Source organism: Barbatula barbatula (genome assembly GCF_947034865.1).
Source record: "Barbatula barbatula genome assembly, chromosome: 3".
Taxonomy (NCBI): Eukaryota; Metazoa; Chordata; class Actinopteri; order Cypriniformes; family Nemacheilidae; genus Barbatula; species Barbatula barbatula.
This window is the reverse complement of record NC_136764.1, coordinates 18,979,268-19,001,707: the sequence shown is the minus strand read 5'-3', so window position 1 is coordinate 19,001,707 and position 22,440 is coordinate 18,979,268. Positions and strand designations below refer to the sequence as shown.

Here is a 22,440-nt window from a genome sequence, read left to right as displayed (position 1 = left end):
CATACTATTCATTCAGTGTTTTCAGTTTTACATATTTATCGTGTTTTTTTCTAAACATTTTTAACATGCCTTGCCATTGTTTTGAAGACAAATGTCTTGTGAAAGGGGTTGAAACCAATTTGCTGCCGACTTGCAAACACTGTGTGCTCTGCTACCTTCGTCCTACCAATGTGCCTTTGATGTAAAAAGTTTGAAAAGGCTTCCGCTAGCTTCATTTGGTTTAAAAAGTACAGCATATGTTTTCTTACAATGTCAGATTTTCCAGGTATATGCGTTGTTTCTAAAGCCAAGGCCATCATTGAACTCAATACTTGGTTAGGGTATTGCAAATATAATTTGCAATTTAAATCTAGAGGAGAGACTACTTTGATCATTTTTGATCAGTATATTTGTTCAGTGTTTAACATCACTCGTTTGTTCAAAAAAATAAAATGATCAAAACTATTTGCATCATGGTACCCTTTCTTACATTCAGGTTATCCCTGGAACTTCATATTTGAGGTGCTTTTGATAAGGGTAAGCATAGGTGTTTTTGGTGACACTTTACAATAAGGTTGTATTTATCATGTATTGGCTAACACGAACTGACAATTAACAAAACATCTGGATCAATTTACTGTGATTCACGTTCATTTCAGCATTTACTAATATATTTTAAAAATCAAAAGTTGGAACTGTTGACATTAGTTAATGCACAGTGGACTAACATGAATTTAAAAAAACGCACGAGCCATTTACTAACAAAGAAACTTTTTTTTCTGCTTTGTTCATTGTTCATATTAGAGAATGCATTACAGTGATAGTTCGCACAAAAAGAAATGTTCGATCATCATTTACTCATCCTCAAACCTGTTTGACTCATTCTTCTGGCAGAAGATATTTTGAAGAACGTTGCTAACTGAACAAGATTCCTATTCACTTCTATGGTATGGATGCAAAACCAAGGCAAGTCAATACCGCCGTTTTTCGGGGTGAACTATGCCTTGAAGTAAAGTTAACAAATACAACTTACTCTGTTTTTTTTGTGTGTGTAATTTTCACTTTAACTTCATGAAACTGAGATAAAACCACACAGCATTGTTTTAATTTATGCGTGTCTTTTTGTTGTATTGTTTAGAAGGTGTGTCATGGAACCCAACTTATCCGTTGTCAATACTCATGTTTGTACTATACACATTTTGGTCAACTTAAAAGAAAAGTTGACCCCAAAATGGAAATTCTTTCATTATTTACTCACCCTCATGTCATTCCAAACCTGTGTGACTTATCCAGAACACGGAATATATTTTGAAGAACGCTGATAACCAAACCACATTGACCCCATTTACATTCATTATATGAACGCAAAACCATGGAGACATTTCTCTAAATATTTCGTTTGTGTTCCACATAAGAAAGGGTCGTATGTTTTAAACAACATAACGGTGAATAAATGATGACAGATTGCTCATTCCTTCTTCTTCCTTAACTCATTTTAGTGTCATCTGTTAGTCGGTCTTTAAAACTTTTATTCAGTTATAACAAAGAGGCCCAGTCGTCACTATTTTGATCCCAGAAACAAATCAACATTCACCACAGGGTGGTTTAAGTTGCTTGAGTCTTAGAAAGCTGTTTATGTTGCTCTCTCAGCATTCCAGAAAATGATTGAATGAATGTTAGTGACATCATTCAGTAGTCTGCTGTATTCCCAGAGGTTTCTCATTCCACAGCTACTGCGCGCCTGCCTGGAATACCAGGATGCACACATGGGATACTCCCTTCTAAAGGAATTCGGTACTTCAGTGCCATATATGGAGTTTTTGATATCAATCACGGCCAAAAAGGAAAGAAGGGGGCGGGACTTGTGATTTTTATTGGTGGCGGAATAAACAGAGGAAGTACTGAATCTGCATAAGTTAAAATAGTAAAGCGGGCTAAAATATCACATACTTTACAGAAGTCATTCTTTCAGTTCCCGAAAAGCAAATATTTAGTCTGCTTCGGTTCTCGATCATGTCTTCGCAGTTCAACAGAGGTCCAGCTTACGGATTTTCAGCGGAAGTAAAAAATAAGGTAAATTGAGGGTTTTGATTAAATGTTTTTTTCTCTCTCAAGTAACGTTGTTTAAAGCGACTCGACATGTTTTATTTGCTGTCTTGCAACAAGTCACCGAAAGCTCGAGCGGTCTGCTTCTGACGAAAGTAAACCGCCATACGTTTCTTAACTTCCTGTCGTATTAACATGTTACGCACGTGTTACTCCACGAGTTTAATTATTAATTGTGCCCTTTGTAATCTTAGTGCATATTGAATTGCGTCATGCGTGCGTTGGTTGCAGTGTTAAAGTTGGCGGAACGCAAAAGATATAAAGTAACTTGTTAAGAATGTCACGGAAACATAAAATACATGTCTAAAGTAGTTCTTGGGGCGTTGCCTTAAGTGTTAAAATGTCATTTAATCTGGACTCACAAACACACACATTCAGACAGTTTGTGTTTAGCGATATATTAAGTTAGCCTTAATTTCGCTTGTTTTGTTGGACACTTGATATCTGTAACAGTTCTGAACCTTTTTTTCCTTATATTGGCAAAACGTGCATTTTAACATTACACTTATATAACCATGTGTGTAACTAACGTGAAGCATTAAAGACATCGTTTTGTTTAGATAGTATGCTTCCGCATCACAACCGCTGTCATTTCCACCTTTTCACTAGATTGCGCAGAAGTATGACATCCAGAAAGAGGAAGAGTTACGCGTTTGGATCGAGGACATTACTGGACGATCAATCGGAGACGACTTCCAGAAAGGGTTAAAAAGTGGTGTTATACTTTGCGAGTAAGTTTAGTGTTGTGGTTGTGTTCATGTCCAATGCTAGATTAATATACACTAACACACTATGTATTTCCCCAAAGGCTCATAAACATACTTCAGCCAGGGTCTGTGAAAAAGATCAACCAGTCATCTATGAACTGGCATCAGGTGATCTTTTCAACTTACTGTTTTTAGCTACTGATCAAATGTCTTTTAGCTCTTGCATGTTATTAAAGCGATAGTTCACCCTGAAATGAAAATGATTTAATAATTTACTCATTTCGAACCTGTATGACTTTCCTTCTTTGGCAGAACACAAAGGAAGATATTTTGAAGAATGTTGGTAACCAAACAACACTGGCCCCTATTGACTTACATTGTATGGACACAAAACCACTGAGACATATCTCAAAATATCTTCTTTTGTTTTCCAGCGAAATAAGAGTCATAAAGAGGTTTTGAATGACGTAAGGCTGAATAAATGACAGATTTGTTTGTCTGGGTGAACTAAATTTAAGCTGTTGTATTGTGTTGCAGCTGGAGAATCTGACCAACTTTACTAAAGCAATTACCTCCTATGGTCTCAAACCTCATGATATTTTTGAAGCAAATGACATTTTTGAGAATGGAAATATGACACAGGTTCAGACCACCCTTCTTGCTCTTGCTGGCATGGTGAGCTTTTTTCCCCTTAACGGAGTACTACAGTACATACAAATATTTTACTTTTTATTAATGTTTGCAATAATTCTTTGACTATTTTGTGCTATTCTTAATAAATAAATATTTTATACTGTCCTAATTAGTAAACCTACTTTACTGTGCTTATAGACTAAAACCAAGGGCGTCAACTCGAACGTAGATATTGGAGTCAAGTATGCAGAGAAACAGGAGAGAGCATTCGATGAGGAAAAAATGAAAGCTGGGCAGTGTGTCATTGGACTTCAGGTATGATGTTTATATCTTACATTATTTGATTATGCAGAACTGTTGTTAGTAGTATAGGAATTTGAAAAATGGAGCTTAAAACTAGCTGTACATGCACTTCTATTCAATATACACTTTCTATACGCTGTATATACTCAGCCACAACATATGTCTCTATAGATGGGAACTAATAAATGTGCAAGTCAAGCTGGAATGAATGCTTATGGTACTAGAAGGCATCTCTATGACCCTAAATCACACATTCTGCCACCAATGGACCATTCAACCATCAGTCTTCAGATGGGGACAAACAAGGGGGCAAGCCAGGTAAGTACTTTTGCACCATGCTTGTGCCCCATGTTATATGATGTGTGAGGTTTTCCTTTTCTCTAAATAGTATCTGTTACATCCAGGCTGGCATGACAGCTCCAGGGACCCGTCGTGCCATCTACGACCAAAAAAGCGGCACCGACAAGTGCGATAACTCCACCATGTCTTTGCAAATGGGTTACACTCAAGGGGCAAACCAAAGCGGGCAGAATTTTGGACTGGGCCGCCAAATCTACGATGCCAAGTACTGCCCCAAAGGTGTGTCCAACACAGCTGAAGGAGGGGCTGAAGCTACTGGCAACATAGATTACCAAGATGAAGGTTACCAGGGCTATCAGGATGATGGCCAAGATTACTGAATGGCTGTAAAAGTAACCACTTCCTTGTAAACAAAAGCGCCAAAACATGTCATTACACCACAGTAAAAGTGCCGTCTGCTGAATGTAGATGCTGGAAGGGACCAATACAGAACATATCATGTATGTTTTAGATATAATGTTAAAAATTATTTTTTATAAACAGTATGGTTCGACAATTTGGAGCAACAGACCTAATACTGTTTAAGTGTTTTTATCTTTTGATACGTTTTGTATTATGTATGGTTAAATCGACAGTCATTTAATTGCACAACCACTATAATAATATTTAGTATTTGTTTGATTACTCTTTTTTTTGTAAATGCTGATCTCTACTTTGATGTCAAAGTGTGTAAGAGGGTTATAGCAAGGTTACAGCAATATAATCCCAATATGATGAACTCTTTTTTTCTAATCAAGCTGTTCATTCAAAAATGTATATTAAGACAAAAAAGAGCTTCACAAGAGCCCATTTCAATAATTGAAGGCATAACATGCTCAGGGGTTTATAATCATGCTCTTTTGCTCTGATAAGCACACGGTGTGGTGAATTTTTCATGCTGTTACTGTCAAAAGATTTAAGGTTAGTTGGTGAGGATTTTTATCTATTTTTACTGGAGTTATGTGGTCAAATGTAATTTTTAAGAGGTTGTTTCCCCTGTATTATTTTGTTAATATGTAAAAGGCTTAAAGTGCAAAAAGGAAGGTTTTATCTGTCATTTCAGCAGCGTATCCGAGTCATTTCTGTTTTGACATTACAAATATTATACTTGATACGAAGATCAATGAATATGGCTTACATTCTGTAATGTATTGTCTTAGGTTAAAGTCTACTTGCAGTTTATACGATGTGTGTCAAAGAGGTCATCTTTGTATTAACATTTTGTCCTTACTGTTATTTGAACTTTTCTGAAATATTTCTCTGGAGCAAACCTTGTTTTCTTTGGATTATAGTATCGTAAAAGGAAATTGAAGTATAACATTGTGAACCTTGAACATTCCAAATTAGGAACTGGATTCACTACTTTTTTAATTCCACAGTATTTGTCCTTCATTGTTCTATCATTGCAAAAATCCAGTAAAAACCCTTAGGCCTATGTGCTACTCTGCTTACATTAAATATGGCAATGTATGCTCTACCATGTCTTTTACTTTTCAAATGGAATTTGATGAGAAAATAGATGTAGTAAAGACTGGGTTTGAAATAAATGGTGATGAACAATCATAGTGCCTTCATTCATTCACAGTTAAGGTTTGGTTGGGCGCTGATGTAGTTAGACACTAAACATAGGCTGTAAACACCAAGGCAATCATATTTTACTTTGCCCTTGAAATATTTTTTATACATAATAACATAGATAGTTTATTTGCACAAAATGATAATCATTTTGTATCAGTCTGTAAGGGTTATGTGTGAAATATGTGTAACACACGTGCATTTTTACAATTATTCAAAATCAATTACACTGGATACTATTTACATTTCACAGCAAATGATGTAACAGCATTATTGCAATAAAATTCAGGACTACGTTTTTCAATGAAAAATGTCCATTTCGTTCAGTTCACGATCCCCTTGCATTACGGGTCCCACGGTTTAAAAAGAGCCACATTCAAGTGTCGTGGAAATTTAACAAATACTGCCACCTCCTGTCGCTAAGCGGAATAGAGATCATATACACAGCCTTCATTTTTATGCCTTCGACCTTAAATTTACGGTAGTTGATGCCAAAGGTTGATTGAAATAGTTTATTTGTCTGAATGTCTTGGACTAGAACCTGAAAAAAATGCATTTAGATTGAATGAGTTCGATTGAATGCAGTATTATTTTACTCCATTCACCCTCTTACATGTACGGAATTGGTTTTGTGTTCTGAAAAGTGACTATTGTGACCAGGCCAAAAACTGGACAATCAATTATTAAATTATCTACTGTATTCACTGATAAAGAATACACCACAAATTGTGTTTCTGTTTTTGGGAAATGGTTCTACAGAGATGTATGTATATACCATAGTAACTGAAATAGTGTTGCCATCACTATAATAATTCAGCGTAACGCGGCATTACACCAGATGGCGCTGTTTTACAGGTTCTTTCCTAATTTTAATGCACGAGGTTGTGATTTCTTTAGCGGCCTACTTGCCTTTGTCTTCATAGCTGAAAATGTGAACGTGTATGTTGGCTTTCAAACAAAGTGTGCTGTAGACAATATTTCTCTGTCAAAATGATAATATATCTCTCCTTTCAACTGCATTCCATTTTGACGGGGTGTTTGTTTGGCCTATTTTTGGGCACTGATTTATAGTCTTGGCTCCTGTTGTAGCAGGTAGTGTTCAGCTCAATCTGTAATAGTTTAACATTGTGACAGATGTTCGCTATTAATGTATTTTCTTAACAAAAAAATAGCAACAATATAATGGCAACATTTGTTTTGTTTGTTAGTTTGGCAACATAATTCTTTAGTGAAATGCAACTTAACGAAATGCAGAAAACAGAGGGCTTTATACTGCGGGTTTCAGATTTCATGACTAAATTATATAACTAAGTGTTAAATGTTCCACCAAGTGGAAAAAGAATACTTTATTTGAAATTATAGGCATTTGCGAAAAAGGATGACTATTGAAGGAAGATTAAGCAACATACTAGCTAACCTGTTATATAAGAAAACACAAGTCTTTGTATTTGTGCATTGGCCTGGTTTGGTGTTGGTCTAATAAAGAATGTGTTTACTGTATATATAGAAACTATTGTACATGCAGTGACCTTGTCCCATACTATCAGTCTTTCTTTGGTATGGTATGTTTTGCAAGCCACTGCATACTTTTGTAGCCTTATGCCTTTTGTTCATGTTCTCCGTTTATCTACACAGCTTATCACTGCTAGAAAGTAAAGTCATTTGGAATTAAGTATGGACAAGCACATTAGTGGCGATTTGGCACATTAAGAGAAACTCTCAGGTGTGAAACATTGAGTTTGACACTCACAAGCCAATATAACTTGGTTACTTAAAGTCACGTCAGAAGAATAAGCCGATTTTGGTTAAGTATGGTTCACATGTGGTAAAGACCTTATGGTGTCGCTTCCTAGCAACACTGAAGTTTGGTTCAGACAAAAGAATCAGATCTGTAGTGATGTGCATTTTCTGACTATTTATTTATAATAAAACTGCTATATGATCATATTAACCTTGGATGATAATAAAAGCCTCTGCTATTGTAAGTAAAATTATAGCATGGATTAAAACACCAATTTCCCATAGTTATGCAATGCAGATAAACCTAACCTAATTTAAATATGAAAAGTGTATAGATAAGTTATGGGTACACATGCAGACACCTGCTGAATTACAGCTGCACCATGTTTGTTGGCTCTGGGGCACAGTGCAAGCTTGAGCACTGTCAAGACATTCCACCATCACCTGCCATCTCAGTGTTTCAAATAAACTTAACCCCATACGCTTGCTGAGAGGTCTGTACATCCTCTTTACACCCAAGAATAAGATCGGATCTGAACAAGCCTGTCTTGTGCTTCATGCACTGTAGACAGTATTGAGGTGTTATTAAAATGAAATGTGTAAACTTCAAAAACAATCACAAAGAGGACTTTGTAAAATAAAATTAATCTTTATTGGTCTCTCTTCAAGACCAAACACTTATAAAATCAACAACAAAACGTTTTACTTTAGGCGAAACATAAATTATAAGCAAGAGAATACATAAAGATTTGTACAACATTTAAATAAAGTAGAAATCAGAGCATAAACATTCAAGGTTGGCAAGAATACAGCTGTAATGCTACTAAGAATATGCATATATGTTATGTACATAGAAGTAATAGTTCTAAATGTTTAAAGTCAGTCAATGTGACTGAGAAAATGGATCTCCACAGGAACTCCTTTGATTTCAAAACAGGAAAGTACACAAGTACAACTTTTGAAAGAGAAAACATATCCCAGGAAAATAATTTACAAACAAAGATGTCTGCGGCTAACAAATCGTTCTATGTTCAGCAAACCTAGTAATGCATTTTTGTATGTGGATAATGCCTCGACGTAGCATAACATAAACAGTGCCTTTACAATATTCATTTTAAAAGTACTGGCTCAAGCTTATTTAGCTTATTTGGTCCATGTTCAGTTCAAGCACTTTTATTTAGAGCTGCGATGGTGCTAAACATCAGCTCACTTTATGCCTCCCTATTAGATCTGTCTTAACACGTAGCAGATCTTTACAGTGGCCTGCACCATATAAACATGCTGCTTCTTGCAGGGCCCGAGGCACATTTAGTTTTTCTCCATCTGATTAGACACCGTGGCCCATTTTTACTCAGACTGGGATTTGAGTGTCCACCAATCTTGCTAGACGTTCATCAACAATCTGAAGATTGGCAGACACTCCTATGTGAGCTTTAATCCTTTTCAGCACCACTCATTTATTTTGGCAGGTTAGGAACGGCAGTTTCCACCACCCATCGGTTTGTGTCTTTCACGTGATGGGTTCGTGTCCTCTATGACTTGTTCTCGATCTCAGCTGGCGCGATCATCATGGTGGTTGTTTTCAGCGGGTAATAGCGACCACGCCAGGTCTTCCAGAACACTCCTTGTTTTCTCTGATGCCTTTGCTTTGGTGCAGGGGTTACAAAATACCTCCCGTTCAAGTTCGAGCGGCCACAGTTGCTAAACCACCAACCACCTGGGAAGCAAAAAGGAAATGTTAGAATATTGAATACAAGCACATAGAAACCTGTTTTATAGCCTGTGGAAAATACATAAAAACATCTCACCTGACAGTTGTTTGGCACAGTTGAGGTCATTCTTCTGGTCATTGTCTTTATCGCGGGTGGAGAAGGGCACACCGGACCCTTCGCTCGACAGGGAGCTCTCCAGGTTCCCAGCAGTCCGCTCCAGAACGTGCAGAGAATAGTTGTTCTCTTGGCCGTTCAGGCGGAAGGAGTATGTGATGCTCTGACTGTCATCTCTCCAGTCAGAAAACAGCACTTTCAGGATATAGTTGCCAGCTTTGGACATAGAGTGGATCTTTTCCAGACCAAGCCAGAACTCGCCTGAAAATGAAAAAGGAAATCTGTAAGAAAGGTGAACTCAAACATTTCAATCTAAAGTTCAAGAACAGAATGGGAGATTTAGTCACTTTGTCAATTAAATTAAGGATAAGCGGTATTAAGGATCTGGGATTTCCTCTCCAGTCAGGATTGATCTGATCCTCTATTCTTAATCTGGCATTCAGCGTCCCTTGTTTGTGTGGAAATCACTTCTACATAATCAAAGTGTACAGATAGAAGTAGCTTTGGGCTGAGAGAGAAGAATCAGTTTGTCACACGCATGTTTTCATGTCCCTAAAGAAAGTCAAACATCTCTGGATTCTTACCATTCAGGTTTCCAAAGCCAGTCTGATAGGCCTGCCATAGTTGATCAAAGTCTACCGATCCATCATGGCGTCTCTGGATGATGGTCCATCCACCCTCTGCGGACAGGAACACAAAGTAAACAGATTACAGGCTGTTCGTATGTTGGAATATGGAATGCGTCATCTCAGATGTGTGATATTGAACACTCCACTAGAAATCATAAAATGCTTAAGGTGTTCAGAAGGTTTTTTTTCACTTACCGGGTGTCATTTCACAGTAGACCTCAAAGGGCCGAGAGTCAGATGGCTGGATGGCGTACAATCCGCTCGTAGTCTCGCCCCTCAGAAACAACTCATGACAGTCCGAGGCCATTGCTGTAAAAAAACAACATGTTTACTTCTCTAAAAATTGCTTTCACATTCACCAGTTGCTTAGTAAAGGAAGTCACTCACGTGTTTAATAATAAACTCAAATTCTTATCTCAGAAACAGAACCTTGAACTTAGAAGTACCAAGAAGCAAACTTGTTTTTTGAATTCCAGGGCTATAGTCCAATTCTTTCGGTCGGTTGTTCTTAAACAAACCCTCATATCTGTCTGATATGGAGTTTAATGGGTATATTCCGTACCAGTATGCAAGTTATTCATTCGCACAGTATGTGTGCTTTGCCGTTTTCTCTTTCAACCGAGTTACCTTGCAAACATTTGCCCACCAAATGGAGCTTCGCATTTCGACACTGACTTGGCTGAAACAATTAAGGCTGTAAACATGACCTTTCCCCCAGTTCCCAAGCAGAGACATCCCTCAGAGCAATATGTTAACTGTGGATGTTCCTCCCTGCCCCCTCTACTCCAGCCCCGCATGCCTCTTTCACGTGCACAGCACCCCTCTGATGACATCACAATGCATGGGCAGCGAGTGATCCAGGAATGCAGCGGCTGCTGCTATTCGAGGCGCAACTCAACAGCCCTCAGGGGGATATATGGGATGCACACTAAAAGAGCATCTTTGGTTACTGCTACTACTAATAAAGTAGGACACCTTATATTTTTAAACACAACCCAATACTTTCTGGGTTTTACAACCCAGTAATGGGTGTGTATAGATTAGGTATGTGCGGTTGTTTTCAAAAATACTAAAATGGCAAAGCATCTCAAAGCATATGGCATTAAAGTGTCTGATACTCCGTGATCATTACAATAAAGAGGGCTGTCTGAGCAGATGAGTGGGTGGGAGGGGGCTGATGGGGGATTGTCTATCTCAGACAGATCTAGGGTAAAGGTTACACGATTTTAAGGCAAGTGACGCATTTTTGGACCGATCTCCACACGCCAGGGGAAGTCTGTACAAAGTTCACAGTCCAAAAATATGCACTCTTTGGGCTTTTTCCCCCCTGGCGTAGAGTCAAGCAAACTAATCCAAAGTACAGGATATACTATATCAGTAAAAAAAAGGCTCCCCTTGTTCTTGGCCAGATTTGAAACAGATTCCTTTGCGCTCGAGCCTTTCCGTGACCCTGAGCTAACACCGTCCGAGACTTACGAACTCTCACACAATTGGAACATGTCCAGGGAAAGTGTTTTCTTTAAAAGCATTCTTTTCAATCCCACTGATGTCAGAACTGGCCATGAGAGGCTGTATTGTGTTAGTTTGGATGACTGCTCTGTTCCCTCATTCCATGTGTTTCGGTCAGCCTCACCTTTCACCTACTTACAGACAACCATTGCTCGCAAATGCCTTTATAAAACTTTGTGGTTGGTTTCGGACAATAATGAAACGTTTGAGGCACAGTCAGAAACAAAATGTTTTGTGTGCTGCATTGTTGGGTCTGAGGATAATCTTTCACATAATTGAAACACGTCCAACCTCCACTGTGTCTCATAAACAGCTCATAATACCACTTAAGGTGCAAAACAAGTCTTGCATGTCCCAGCATGCTTTTGGTTTTGATCTGCAGTTTTATTGACTGCAAGCCATATCATCTCTGAAGATCACACCTTTACATTGTATACTCGTATCAAAACAACACACTGACGCTTACCAACAGGGGAATCTCGCTGTTCAGAACTCGTGTTGAGACGAACGTCATCCTCCTGACGCTTAAGAGAAGCTTGCTCGTTCTTTACGTGAATCTGCAGGTCACATGAAATAAAATAAAGTTATATCTTACAATTTATTTACAGGGTAATATGTTTTCTCAATAATTGCATCTATATAATACACAGTTCCGTATATTTGTGTTTTCCTGCTTAATCATTTCTTAATGTTTACCTGGTTTTGAAGAGTCCGAATGCGAATGTTTTGTTTGTCCAGTTTTTCTTGCTGTTGCTTGATGCGCTCAACCAGCTCATCGATGCGCTTGTTTTGCGCCTCCATCATCCACTGCAAAACAACAGATAACTTGTTAGCTGTTACCCGTAGACATCAGGGGGGACTTTTTTTCCGTTAACCAAGTTTCCGAAATATGCACATACGAAAGGAAATATAGTTCCTGTCTAAATCGTGAATTTTCCGGTGTAACCGGTCTCTACGATCGGCACAGGCTTTCTTTATAGTTCTGTATCGTTGACGTGTTAACAGCGTGAAGTTCGTGCGCACAGTAAATGGCTGAAATCTAATCTGGGTGCTTGTGTATTAAGTGTAATAACAGTTCACATAAAGCGACTTGCTGCATCAAAGGTCGAGGCTGAACAGAGAGAACTTTCGTTGGATACGAGGGGCTGCTGTTCCGCACGTACCGCATGGCTATCAGGGGCGTTTAGTGCGGCGCGTTCACGCCCACACGCGTGCCTCATATTCTCATCTTTCATTCTGCAATCTGCCTTTAAGGTGCTCAAACTGTTGTTTTCGTTCTTGTTTCATTGTTTACAAATACAGTCTTGAACGTTTACATTTTCATGCATTTGTCTAAAGTCATACATTATTGTGGCTATTGGAAAACACACACACTTTTATTGAGCACTTCATGAAATATTCCACATACCTGAATGTTCCGGACATCACTGTTGTTGCCGTTGCTAGCTTCCTGACCTTCTCCTTGCATTATGCCATCTACTTTTTCTTCCAGCTTATTCATCCTCTCGTGGTCCCTCTTTTGGTCTCTGATCAGTTCTTCCGTTTTCTCCTGCAGATCCATGGACACGTTTAGGACCAGATTCTCACGGTCTTCCAGGTTCTGGGCTTTTGCTTTCAGTGCTTCGCTATCTTCCAGCAGCCTCTGGGTCAGCTTGCCGAGCTCAGATACGGTCACGTTGAAGACTTTCATCTTGATTGTGATGTCTCTCATCTGGCCTTTGGTCTTGTCTACGTGCTCTTTCAGACCCTGACCTAGCTGCAGCAAGCCATGCGCAAGCACATTAACATCATCCCAAGCGGCATACTGAACTTTCTTCTCTTTGCCAGCAGCTCCCCTCCTTTCCAGTGGAAAGCTTGTTCCAGATTCCACCAAGATTGTGATGCACAGCAGATTTGCCAGTGATACCTTCATCTTGCTTGTGCTGTATCTAACTTGTTCTGTTGACTTGTTCTTGTTAGCTGTCACAGTATTCTCAAGAGCAGAGGCTCATGTACTTGAAGGGCTTACTCAATTTTATACCCTTGCTGAGCCGTCTAGGGTGTTTTGATTGGCTGGCCTTCTGGAGGGAGTGTGTGAGTCTGCTCAGATTTCAGTCTCCGCCCCCTTAACCATATTTGCTGTGGACATGGCCCATGATGTAAGAATGGACCTGGTTACAACCGGCGAGATTTCGTATGATTTCTCATTTTATTGAAAGATCTTGGTTTAGGTGGCAAAAAACAATAATGATACGTAGCAATTTATTTATGTAATTTTTGTATTGCTGCCACTTGGTATTTGGTATTTTGATAGGCTTATTGTCACTGAACAGGAGTTCACTTTTAATATTAAATTCTTTACAGTTTAAATAGCATTACTTTATAAAACAACGAGCCTATTTATGTAGGTATAATGCAAATATTGAATCCTAGCATTTCTAAAAGTGAATGTTTCATTTCAGTTGGTAAACGCTCTTCATTAAAAAATGCTAGGGATGTTTACCCTACAGTTGATTAAAAAAGTTAATAATAATAAGTTAAGCATAAAACTTAATAAGAATAAATGAAAAGGTTCGTATTTGATCCAGCAATGGGAACAAATGAAACAACCCAGCATAGATTAATTTAAAACCCAATGGTTGGGTCTGTCTTTTTTGATTGTATGAAAACCCCCACAAAACGTTTTTATATACCATTAGTGAACTATACATAATTTCTATAAATAAACATACTTTTCTCAATGGACGTTGGGATTTTCCTGGTGTGAAGTTATATTGTCACAGAGGCATTGTGTGGAGAGACGAGGAGAACGTGCCGTTACTGCGCGTCTTGGTTGGAGGTGGTCTGTTCCACTATGAGCACTGTGAGAATTAGGGGAAAGTTCACGCACAGAAAACCAGCATTTAAAGGTTTCTGAGTCCCAGACTCTGTCACCTCCTAGGATCAGTCAGGTAATGCCTGGGAATGTGCCTTGCCCATAGAAAAACAACACTCCTACATCTTTACTTGTTTAGTCTTCTTGTGTGAAGGATAAGGTGTTTACTTCACTTTAATTAAATCGAAGTACAAGTGTTGCAGAGTTTGTACTTTAGCATTTGGGTGCTGTTCAGTGTTCTTGTTTTTGCTATGTATTTTGCAAACATGGTCAAAACAGGATTTGTAAGTGGTGCCAAGACCACTGTAAACATTTTTGCTGTAGTTATGCAGCTAGTTGCCAGTAATTTACTGTAGATTTAAATGCATCTAATTTATTGGCAACAGTTTGTTCAAAGATAACTGAACATTATACATTAACAAGTCTTTATCTTTACAGAAAATAACGATAAAATAACAGCCTCATGCAAACCATTGTGGGAACTACATAAATGTAAATCTACAGTAAGTTACTGGCAAACTGTTATTTCTACAGAAATTCCTTACAGTGTACTGATATTCAAACAGATGCCAGTTTCATTCGTGACCTCAGGCCCGTGTGCCTTTAACATGTTATTGATTTATATTGTACCATTACCTTAAATAGGTTTGTTTCAGCTGGTGATGTATGTAGTGTCATTTAAACCTTTTTGGTGGGCCTGTCAATGTTTTAACACCACCCCACATATTTTGCCTTCGGTTAGCGCATACATGTAAAACAAATAAACATTCTTTGGATTACTAAAACCACCCGTTACTGATAGATAAAAACCTGACATCTCTTCTAAATGAAGTATCAGAACATTCATCCGTTACCATGATATCTAATGCACATCATCTGCGAGGCACAGACTATGCAGTTCAGTCTATTCAGATGCTGAGCAGCCTTTAAGAGAGATATTAGCATATGAATGTAAAGGATATTCAGTATCTGCCCTTTCGATGCGTTTCCCAGAAACACTGATGCGTTAGTCATCCACTGTGCTGCCGGAACAACCGGCACAGCTGTGCTTCAAACTTCCAGGACGGTGTTACACCCGGCAAGACGACCTTTTACCCACATTCTAAATGTGCAACATCTGTATCACGGGCGGAAAATCCAGATTTGCGTGAAAGAAGCATTATACCAAGAAGCATTTATTCACCTAAATATTCAACAAAATTTAAATGTTGAACGTATTTCACATGTTTAATAGCCTTATTTAGTTAAATCAATTTTGATTTTATTATGGCTACCAGAAACATTAAAGTAAAGTCTTGGTTATATGACATTATATATACAATCGCTACTTTACGCCCTGTTAACCCTTAGATTGTTATCTGATCATCATTTTCATTATACAATAATCATAAATGTATACATTCGAATATTGAAAACCAAAGATTAAAAATGAGCCAAAAATCACAACGTGGGAGTAGTTTGTAGTAGCCTACAAATAAGGGTTAAATATGAATAACAAGTTTGGATTAAAAATGTGATACTACCATACAACAGAATGACTTCAGTCCATATTGACAGTCCGGTTTTAGACTAGATGATGTCTCCGTGGTGTGTTATTGCATCATCAGTCACTGCATGTGGCCGCATTTTAACGTTAGATTTGATCTGTTCATGTCATGTAGATGCATTGTCCCATAAGCACGTAAACTGGTGTTGCTGTTTGATATGTGATTTGCAACAACTACACAACTTGCATTGTCACAAAACATATATCTTCTGCTCTTTTTTGTCTGTTAATGCTAACGTATTTTTGAGAAGCCACATCCGTGTTTAACACCTGTTTAAATGACAAGCAACACTAAAGATAACATATCATTTAACGCCAAATTTCGAATTAAAAACCCTTAATTTGCAAAAAAAGGTTGTACGCTCGTGTTTTTCATTTTTACGAAAAAGTGTTAATGCGAATAAGGGGAGATGGAAACGCATTTGCCGAATGAATTCCTACAAGGTCACGTAACTATGAGACGGCGTAACCTGACTAACCAGAATAATGATTTTGACGGCATCAGAACCTTTATGGTCTTGAATGCCTGAGCAAAGTATTTCAGTAATTGCCTTTTATAACTGTCACTGTGAAAAATGACTAATGAAAAAGTGCTAATTACTATCCGGTAGCAACCACAAAACATTGTCTGTTCGCAATAGCTAAATGTAATGTCTGTTCAGGAGCAGGAGTTAGCAACACACACACCGCTCACATGCCACTCGTTTCAGCGTTTGACCATCTTTACTTTTAAAATGCGTGTGGTTGTCCTTGATGCACGCACACATGTGATTGCTCCAATGTAGTACTTTAATGCCTTTGTTGGCGCTTGTAGTACTTTAATGCCTTTGTAGACCGGTCTTACTCTAATGATGGCGCTCACATTTTGAATAACTTCCGGGGTCCCGACGAGGCAAGTGAGTAGGCCTACAAATAAATATTACGAAATAGCAGCAGAAACATTCATACTGGCCCTCAATTTACTACAGTCACGACTGTGTTTCCCAAACAGCAGGCATCCACAAAAGCACCGCATTTGTGTTTCGTAATCGTCTGCTCACACAAGTATTATTCAATATGAAAATTATTATACTCAGTGAATTCTTTCACTTTTCTAACTGATAGTGTCAGTTTGTAAGGAATTGACGGTAGTTGGATGGAAACGGTGCTTATTCGCAAATGATTTGTGCGATATTTATATATTTATATTTGCTCAAAAGCTAAATTCGTTACTTTGGATGGAAACCCGCCGGCTATACAGACTTCTTCAGAACAGGAGCCAATTTATTGCGGATAACTTCTTGCTTGGGAACAAAATCACAACACAGAAATATCATTGTTAATTACAATCTAACGTCTTTGCTTAGCACAGGAGAAGTGCTTTGGAACAATCTGTGCTGACTGGCTTGTAGGCCACATTAAACCACATCAGGGCATCTTGTTCAGTGTATGCATACAGTGCTTGAAATGAGAGACTTTCAGGGCCTGGGATGGTTAGAATGAATGTTCTCCTGCCTCCTTGTGGACAAATGTGAAGGTCATCTTCCCATACCCCAGATCCTACAGAGACTCATCAGATCATGGCCTTTATCACCCCGTGGTCTGTCTTTCAAACACTCAAACTGAACTAGCAGGAAACAACTCATATTCTCTGGTGAAAACACATATGGGGTAAAAATGGCCTGCTGTGAATCACATCAATGACATTCTTTCTGTTCCTGAACAAATCATTATTTCTCTTTATAGGACTATTGTTTGAGTTTCCTTTTTATTTTGCTTACGTTTTTCCTGAGTGTGTCTATGAAGCATGGAATGGCATATATAGTGCAGGATATAATGAACCGAATTGCACAATTTCACATAGTCGCTTAATACCAATTTTTACAATCTTATAGTATATAACAAAACTGAATATGTTGTCAGTTATCTAATACTAATATGTCAAAGACAATACTTTATTTCTCATTAACAGATTATATTTCATATTTATATCTTATCTCCACATCTGTACTGTATGTGTACCTTCTGAGTAATACATCTTTCAATAATGTTTTGAACACAACTTTATTTTTTTTGTTGCTCCCTGACCTTTTTTTGTAGGAATATAAGTTAATATTTAGCTTCAGGTCATATTGACCCACAGATGTGTGCCTTATTTTCTTAATAGTCAAACAAACCATTTGACAACACAACTGTACAAATATATAGCTATTTAGAAAGGATGAATATTAAGATTAGATTAGATTCAACTTTATTGTCATTACACATATACAAGTACAGTGTAACGAAATGTAGTTTAGGTTTAACCAGAAGTGCAATTAGCAAGTGCAGGATATACAGTTATAATAAATACAGAATACAATATTGAGAACATATTATACAGTTATGAAAATATTACAGTAGGTATGTTTTATGAAAATATGACAGTAGGTATGTACTATGAACAATATATACAGATGACTATATACTATGAACATTAACACTATGAACATTAATGTACAGGTGGATATGAGCAGATAATAATTTAGACTAAACAATAGTGCAAGTGACGTAAATTTGCATAGATTATTGACATTAGCTGTTAAAGTTGCAATGCAATAGGTGAGTTTATGCAGTTGTTGAAGTAACAGTGCAGTGGATGAGTTAATGCGGTTATTAAAGGTATAGTGTAGTATATGAGTTAATAATAGGTTGCAGTCCAGAAGATGAGTTAATGCAGTAAATTAGGTTACAGTGCAGTAGATTCATTAATGCAGTTATTGAGGTTACAGTGCAATAGATGAGTAGATGCAGTTAATAGAGTTACAGTGCAGTAGATAAGTTAGTGCAGTTATGAAAGTGGTCCATTAGTGCAAATGAGCATATTTCAGATGTGCAAGTGAGCATTATAGAGTGCAAATGATGCTGTGCGTGTGTAAACAGTCCAGGAGAGCAGATAACATGAAGTACTGGTGTGTACAGTTCAGTCATGCATGCAGCCCTGTAGTGCAATGTAAACGATGTTATAGCAGCTTGGAGTTCAAGGTAAGAGAGGTAGTGGAATCAGTGGGGGGCAGAGTTCAATAATGAAACAGCTCTGGGAAAAAAGCTGTTTCTTAGTCTGCTGGTTCTTGTCCGGAGGCACCGGAAGCGCCTACCGGAAGGCAGGAGAGTAAACAGTCTATGAGCAGGGTGAGAGGAGTCCTTGAGGATGCTGCGAGCTCGACGCAGACAGCGTTTCTTCTGGATGTCCTCAATGGGAGAAAGTGTAGTCCCTGTGATGCGCTGGGCTGTTTTCACCACCCGCTGCAGTGCCTTGTGCGGAGCAACAGAACAGATCCCGTACCAGACTTTGACACAGTTGGTCAGGATGCTCTCTATCGTGCAGCGAAAGAAGTTCACCAGGATAGTTGAAGACAGTTGGTTCTTCTTCAGTGTCCTCAGAAAGAAGAGAGGCTGGTGAGCCTTCTTGACCAGGCATGAGGTGTTGGTGGTCCAGGACAGGTCCTCCAAAATATGAGTCCCCAGGAACTTAAAACTGGAAACACGTTCAACAGCCATCCCATTAAGGTGGATGGGGTCGTGTGTGCCTCCTTTCACCTTCCTGAAGTCCACGATGATCTCCTTTGTCTTGGCGGTGTTAAGGAGCAGGTTGTTGTCTGAGCACGATGTGGCCAGGTGCCGGACCTCCTCCCTGTATGCAGTCTCATCGTTGTTGCTGATGACACCAATCACCGTTGTATCGTCTGCAAACTTGATGAAGGAGTTAGATCCGTTCACAGGCCTGCAGTCGAGTGTGAAATGGGAGTACAGAAAGGGGCTCAGTACGCAGCCCTGTGGTACACCAGTGTTGAGGGTGGTGGTGGTGGAGCAGATGTGGCCTAACCTAACAAGCTGAGGCCTGTTCGTCAGGAAGTCCATAATCCAGTTGCAGGTAGAGTTGTTAATGCCTAGGTTTCCAAGTTTGACGATTAGCTTGGAAGGGATGACGGTATTGAAAGCAGAGCTGAAGTCTACAAACAACATGCGTGCGTAAGTGTCCTTATTGTCCAGATGTGTGAGCACAGAGTGCAGCGCCATGGACACTGCATCATCCGGGCTCCTATTGTTGCGATAGGCAAATTGGTATGGGTCCAGTGTGGGTGGTAGGGAGACCTTTAGGTGTGCCAGGACCAGCCGCTCAAAGCACTTCATAACAATGGGTGTGAGTGCTACAGGGCGGTAGTCGTTAAGGCATGTCGGGTTCGAATGTTTTGGAATGGGCACAATGGAGGTGGATTTAAGACATGCTGGAACCACTGCTTGGGTCGAGGGACAGGTTGAAGATGTATGTGAAGACCCCAGCGAGCTGCTCCGCACATGCCTTGAGTACACGACCAGGGATGCCGTCTGGGCCAGCAGCCTTGCGCGCGTTGATCCGGCTTAGTGCAGTGTGAACATCAGTGGAGTTAAGGGTGATGATTGGGTGGTCAGCAGAGGGTGTAAGCTTGGTAGCTGTTTCCTTGTTGTCTATCTCAAAGCGAGCATAAAAGTCATTAAGCTCGTTCAGGAAGACGGCATCTGTGGCTATGGGGGTGGAGTGTTTGGGTTTGTAGTCACTGATGGCCTGGATGCCCTGCCACATGCGTCAAGGGTCAGAATTGGAAAAATGCTCCTCTAGCTTCAGCTTGTAGCAGTGCTTGGCCTTTTTGATGCCCCTCTTCAGATTTGCCCTAGAAGTACTATAGGCCTGTGCATCATCCGATATATGATATATATATATATATAAAAAGTTTACAGCTAACACTTGACTTATATTGTACTTATAAATATATATTTTGTCATTTAATTGGAATAATATTAGAATCTTGTTCAAAAATGATATACTAAGGACCTGGAGTAAGGAAACCGAAACAGATCCAGTTATGTGTATGTAATCAGGTTAGCTGCTCTTTTTCTATTAGCTGCTGCTGACGTCACTGTGTAAAGCTGTGTGTCACTCAACATATAAAGACAGTTTGGCACAGCAGACAGCTTTTAAAGCGACATGACAAAACGCAACAGCTGTAGCTTATTCACATGAACACATGGAGGCATCATATATTCTGTGCTCTCTCAGTTAGGTTGTGGTGTTATTTTATATTATATTTGACAGGTGTAGAAATGCATACATATAGTCTAAAGTAAAATTGAAAACGAATGGATTACGCAGTTGTTTTCAAAATAATTTCCCCCCATGCATACTCAAGCGCTGTGCATAGTTGAATCTGTTAGAATCCTTGAGGCTAAAAAAGTTCAGGATGTGCAGATGTTACAGATGATTGAATCAGGGAGAGGGCTCCGATCTCAGTGTTGTGCCCGGAGCGCTTCTCCCCTCCAAGTAGAAGAAGGGTTAGATAGTGAGGAGTCGGGGTGGAGGAGGAATGCTGCGAAAATGTATTTTGGAGGAAAGGCGATTTAACTATTCATAGGGTTTGCTCTTGATTTGATAGGACGGGAGACGTAATGGCTAATGGCTGACAGCTGCGTAATGATTTGCGCGTGTGCTCCTCTCGAACTTTGTTAATAAAACATAATTTGTGATGTACAGTGCTTTAAAGTTTTGGTCATTATAATGATAACAAGTATGTGGTGTATAAACTGAAGTTGTTGTAGAGATAAATGACATGAACGATACTCCATTTCTTCTCAAGACTCACTAAATCTGTTTCAAACAGTCATTCCTTTATGGTTCTACAGAGTACTAAGCACCAAAACCGCCAGACAAGAGAAACGTTTCTGTTCTTCGTGAACAGTTAAATGTTCTCCCCCACTGTGCAAATAAAATATGTGCAATGCCAATTACTTATACTCAAAGTAGATAAGAAGTAGAAGACTCTACTAATGGGTCAGATGTTGATGGAAGAGATGTGTTTTTAGCCTATTCTTAAAGACAGGATCATCTGAAGAGGTCTGGTTGTACAAGATGAAAGACCAGCCAGTAGAGCATTGCAACAGTCCAGTCTAAATAGGACAAGAGCCTGGACAAGAACTTGCATAGCATGCTCAGATAGGAAAGGTCTAATTCTCCTAATGTACTGCAGCACATCTGTACATACAATACACTGTTACTCTGTTGCTCCTTTGTCATATATTGTCTTTTGTCAAAAGTGTACTGTTCTTACATATTGATTTTTCACTTTTTTGTTACATGTCTTGTCACTTTCATCTATATGTGCACTGGTAACCGTAAGACAAATTCCTTGTGGGTGTAAAGCTCACTTGGCAATAAAGCTCTTTCTGATTCTGATTTGTTAGTGCAAAATATGAATGTGTCAGAATTTGCAGAAATGAGAAAGACAGCAAGGATCTTAAAACACACACACGTATCATTTTATGAATATTAAAATCTTAGAATTTGAAATAATTAATGTTAGAAGAGTATATGATTTTCTAAAACTTCTGCCAAATCGTTAAGTTGGAGGACTCAGTATATCTTCTATTCATTCTTTCAGCAGCAATTAATCTATGTCTGACAGAGCCGTTTCATCTGGAACATTCATGAATAGATGTTTTGTGTTATCTGTTAAAATGATTTTTCTTGCATATCTGTAAGGTCAATCAGGTTGCAAGTTAAAATGGATATCAGCACGTTATAAAATACTTTCGAAGTTGGGAACTTTTTTTAATTTTTCGAACATCTGGTATAGCCGAGCCCCCTATGACTTTTAAAAATAAACAACATTAGGGACTTGTTAATCTTACATTCCCTGAAGAG

General features: G+C 38.8%; 2 protein-coding genes across 2 annotated transcripts; one reads left to right on the top strand and one right to left on the bottom strand.

Annotated features, from left to right (window-relative positions):
• Nucleotides 1–1,635: 1,635 nt before the first annotated feature.
• cnn2 (calponin 2) lies at nucleotides 1,636–5,630 on the top strand. Its single transcript, XM_079452988.1, has 7 exons — nucleotides 1,636–2,052; nucleotides 2,695–2,816; nucleotides 2,894–2,960; nucleotides 3,330–3,467; nucleotides 3,624–3,740; nucleotides 3,900–4,046; nucleotides 4,133–5,630. Exons 1-7 carry the CDS (start codon nucleotides 1,993–1,995, stop codon nucleotides 4,406–4,408), a joined length of 927 nt encoding a protein of 308 aa, XP_079309114.1. The 5' UTR covers nucleotides 1,636–1,992; the 3' UTR covers nucleotides 4,409–5,630.
• Nucleotides 5,631–7,538: 1,908 nt separating this feature from the next.
• angptl4 (angiopoietin-like 4) lies at nucleotides 7,539–13,329 on the bottom strand. Its single transcript, XM_079452401.1, has 7 exons — nucleotides 12,755–13,329; nucleotides 12,043–12,153; nucleotides 11,813–11,903; nucleotides 10,033–10,146; nucleotides 9,793–9,888; nucleotides 9,191–9,469; nucleotides 7,539–9,099 (listed from the first exon to the last, which is right to left on the bottom strand). The coding sequence occupies exons 1-7, from the start codon at nucleotides 13,256–13,258 to the stop codon at nucleotides 8,915–8,917; spliced, it is 1,380 nt and encodes a 459-aa protein (XP_079308527.1). The 5' UTR covers nucleotides 13,259–13,329; the 3' UTR covers nucleotides 7,539–8,914.
• Nucleotides 13,330–22,440: the final 9,111 nt, after the last annotated feature.

What these genes read in the sequence shown, in the direction of transcription:
- cnn2 (XM_079452988.1), top strand. Translation starts at nt 1,993, where the DNA reads ATGTCTTCGCAGTTCAACAGAGGTCCAGCTTACGGATTTTCAGCGGAA. An exon ending in AGTGGTGTTATACTTTGCGA is followed by an intron (nt 2,817 to 2,893) that starts GTAAGTTTAGTG and finishes ATTTCCCCAAAG; the next exon opens with GCTCATAAACATACTTCAGC. An exon ending in CAAACAAGGGGGCAAGCCAG is followed by an intron (nt 4,047 to 4,132) that starts GTAAGTACTTTT and finishes TGTTACATCCAG; the next exon opens with GCTGGCATGACAGCTCCAGG.
- angptl4 (XM_079452401.1), bottom strand. Translation starts at nt 13,258, where the DNA reads ATGAAGGTATCACTGGCAAATCTGCTGTGCATCACAATCTTGGTGGAA. An exon ending in GTGATGTCCGGAACATTCAG is followed by an intron (nt 12,154 to 12,754) that starts GTATGTGGAATA and finishes GTTGTTTTGCAG; the next exon opens with TGGATGATGGAGGCGCAAAA. An exon ending in CTACTGTGAAATGACACCCG is followed by an intron (nt 9,889 to 10,032) that starts GTAAGTGAAAAA and finishes TCCTGTCCGCAG; the next exon opens with AGGGTGGATGGACCATCATC.